We start from the raw sequence: 2,722 nt of genomic DNA on the forward strand, positions 1-2,722 counted from the left end.
GCTTTGTATCCTGAGAGAGCTATTCCAACCTGCTTTGAACTATATGAAGATACCCTGAACGAGCCGCACAACACCAAACATATTCACAACTAAAATAGATATTTATTTATTTATTATTTTATTTATGCATTTTTATTTATGGCTGTCGCTTTAATCCAAATTAGTTGCCTTGCTCAATGGCACAGTGGTGGCAATGTCAATGGTGGAATCAAAGCCACTACTTTTCCAGGCTCAGATATACGTCTGACTAGTGTAATCTCTCTGTTGTACATTGTGTCTTTCATAAGGGGCTATACGGACGGGTAAACAAAATACTCTTACTCAACAAATACTGTTTGTTGCTTGTCACAACATGTTGTCTTGCAGCCAGGAAAAACTTGGTGTCTGGGAGCCCATGCCGTCACATGGGAGGTGTTTAGCTTGTCTGTTTGATTTGTCTCCCTCATCGGGCAGACAGGGGCAGGGGGTTCTAGCGCTAAGTTAGGCATGTGATTTGCCTGGGCAGGGGATAGGAGGTGGCCGCTCTTCCCCGAATTCAGACTCACAAACAAGTGGTGGGAGGACTCGTGTTGGGGTCAGATTTCACAGCTGGCGGAGGACTATAAATGAGCCCGAGGTCTCCCTGCACGGGCAGATCAAAATAAACCTTTGGACAGCAGAGCAATAGCGAGAAGCCAAGTGAGCTACTCCGATAACCAACGAACAGAGGAATAGCGGCAACTGGCCTGAACTCCACACTGAGAACCCGCGGAACAGAAAACATGGACATTCAAACTGGTCAGATAGTGCGACCTCCGAGTCCCATGGAGAACCTGGAGAAGCAGCTGAGCTGCCCCATATGCCTGGAGATGTTCACCAAGCCCGTGGTGATCCTGCCCTGCCAGCACAACCTGTGCCGCGGCTGCGCCAACGACCTCTACGACTCCCGCAACCCCTACCACTTCTCTGGGGGCATCTTCCGCTGCCCGACCTGCCGCTTTGAGGTGGTGCTCGACCGGCACGGCGTCTACGGCCTGCAGAGAAATCTGCTGGTGGAGAACATCATCGACATCTACAAGCAGCAGCTGGAGAACAGCAGCAGCAACAGCAACAGCAACAACCTGGAGCCTCCGCTGAAGCCCAAGGACTCCAAGCAGCCCATGTGTGAGGAGCACGAGGAGGAGAAGATCAACATCTACTGCATCACCTGCCAAACCCCAACCTGCTCCATGTGCAAGGTCTTCGGCCAGCACAAGGACTGCGAGGTCTCCACACTGGAGAGCGTCTACGAGGGGCAGAAGACGGAGCTCAGGAACTCGGTGGACATGCTGGTGGCCGGGAATAGCTGTTTACAGGCCATGCTCACCCAGATGGAGGAGAACTGCACGATCATCCAGGAGAACGCCGAGCTGCAGAAGAGGCGCCTCGGGGAGAAGTTTGACTTCCTGTACGCCATCATGGAGGAGCGCAAGGGCCAGCTGCTGGAGAAGATCACCCAAGAGCAGGACGAGAAGGTGGCCACGCTGCGTTCGCTGGTGGAGCAGTACAAGGGCCAGCTGGAGGCTAGCACCAAGCTGATGGACACCGCGTCTCAGAGCATGAGCAACAGCAACGTGGCAGAGTTCCTGATCTCGGTGAAGGAGCTGATCACTGAAGCTAAAGATACGGCCAAGAGATCTCTTCTGGAGAGGCCAGAAGCCGGCTTTGAGAAGATGGACCATTTCACGTTGTTCACTGAAGAGGTCGAAGCAATCCTTGCACAAATGGACTTTGGTATCGATGAGGAGGAGGAAGATGAGAGTGAAGACAAGGAGGAGGAGGAGGAGGAAGAGGAAGAGGAGGAGGAGGAAGAAGAAGAGGAGGAATGAGAACAAATCTTTGTTTGAGACAAAGACTTGAATGACTGTTTTGGGAAATATTCAATTACACTCACACATGCACACACAGAGACACTAATATATACATTATAATATATACATTATCTGAGCTGCTGTCATAAAACAGAATAACGACATTTGTGAGGGAAAAGACTGGAGAGTGAAAAGTGCAATCTTAACCAAGCAGTTTTTACACAAACAAAACACACATTTTTGTACTGACTTTTGAATTTTATACTTTTGTATTTATGTGAAATGTATGTTTATATTGAACTATTTTTGATATCTTCAGTGATAGATATCTCTAGATGTTGACGTTTACACTTGAGTATTCTCTATTTTATGCTTTGACTAGTCAAAGTCTAGTCAAGATGTAGTTAAATATTATTATTTGTAGATGTAGATTTCTAATAGTCTATACATTTGTTTGAATACTTGAAATAATACAGAATGCACTTGATTGTTTAAAATAATAAATATCATTTTCATTGAAAAATTCAGTGAAAATAAACGGATTAAAGAAAACCAAACCCTTCATTTTTGTTATTTTTCTACATGTTACTGACCTCAAGCCTTTCTACTTTTCTACAATTCTACTTGGCATCTATATGGGTAGTAGTATGCAGACTATGCCCTAACTTAGACTGCAGCGGTGCTGTTGCCGTTGAAAAGGCGGGCTATTTTTACGGGGTGAGAATGAGAGAAGCAATGGCACTCCAGGAATAGCCGAGCCCTGTGCAGGCAGTTTCAGGTTTCCACGGCTGACCCAGCAGCAGCAGCACTTCACAGCTACAGCTGCTGTCTAGCATGCCTGGCCAAGCCGACTCATGAGCAGGGACGAGGTCAAACAACAGGACACTGCTATG

At 47.2% G+C, this 2,722-nt stretch overlaps 1 protein-coding gene across 1 annotated transcript; it reads left to right on the plus strand.

Annotated features, from left to right (window-relative positions):
• Positions 1-653: 653 nt before the first annotated feature.
• On the plus strand, positions 654-2,354 carry trim63a (tripartite motif containing 63a). Its single transcript, XM_076302561.1, has one exon. It carries the CDS (start codon positions 762-764, stop codon positions 1,845-1,847), a length of 1,086 nt encoding a protein of 361 aa, XP_076158676.1. The 5' UTR covers positions 654-761; the 3' UTR covers positions 1,848-2,354.
• Positions 2,355-2,722: the final 368 nt, after the last annotated feature.

Source organism: Alosa pseudoharengus, unplaced genomic scaffold, assembly GCF_046254945.1.
Source record: "Alosa pseudoharengus isolate Yale_2024_CS ecotype anadromous, Long Island Sound unplaced genomic scaffold, YU_APseudo_1.1 YU_APseudo_1.1_scf_24, whole genome shotgun sequence".
Lineage (NCBI taxonomy): Eukaryota > Metazoa > Chordata > Actinopteri > Clupeiformes > Clupeidae > Alosa > Alosa pseudoharengus.

Coding starts and splice junctions, on each gene's coding strand:
- trim63a (XM_076302561.1), top strand. CDS start 762: ATGGACATTCAAACTGGTCAGATAGTGCGACCTCCGAGTCCCATGGAG.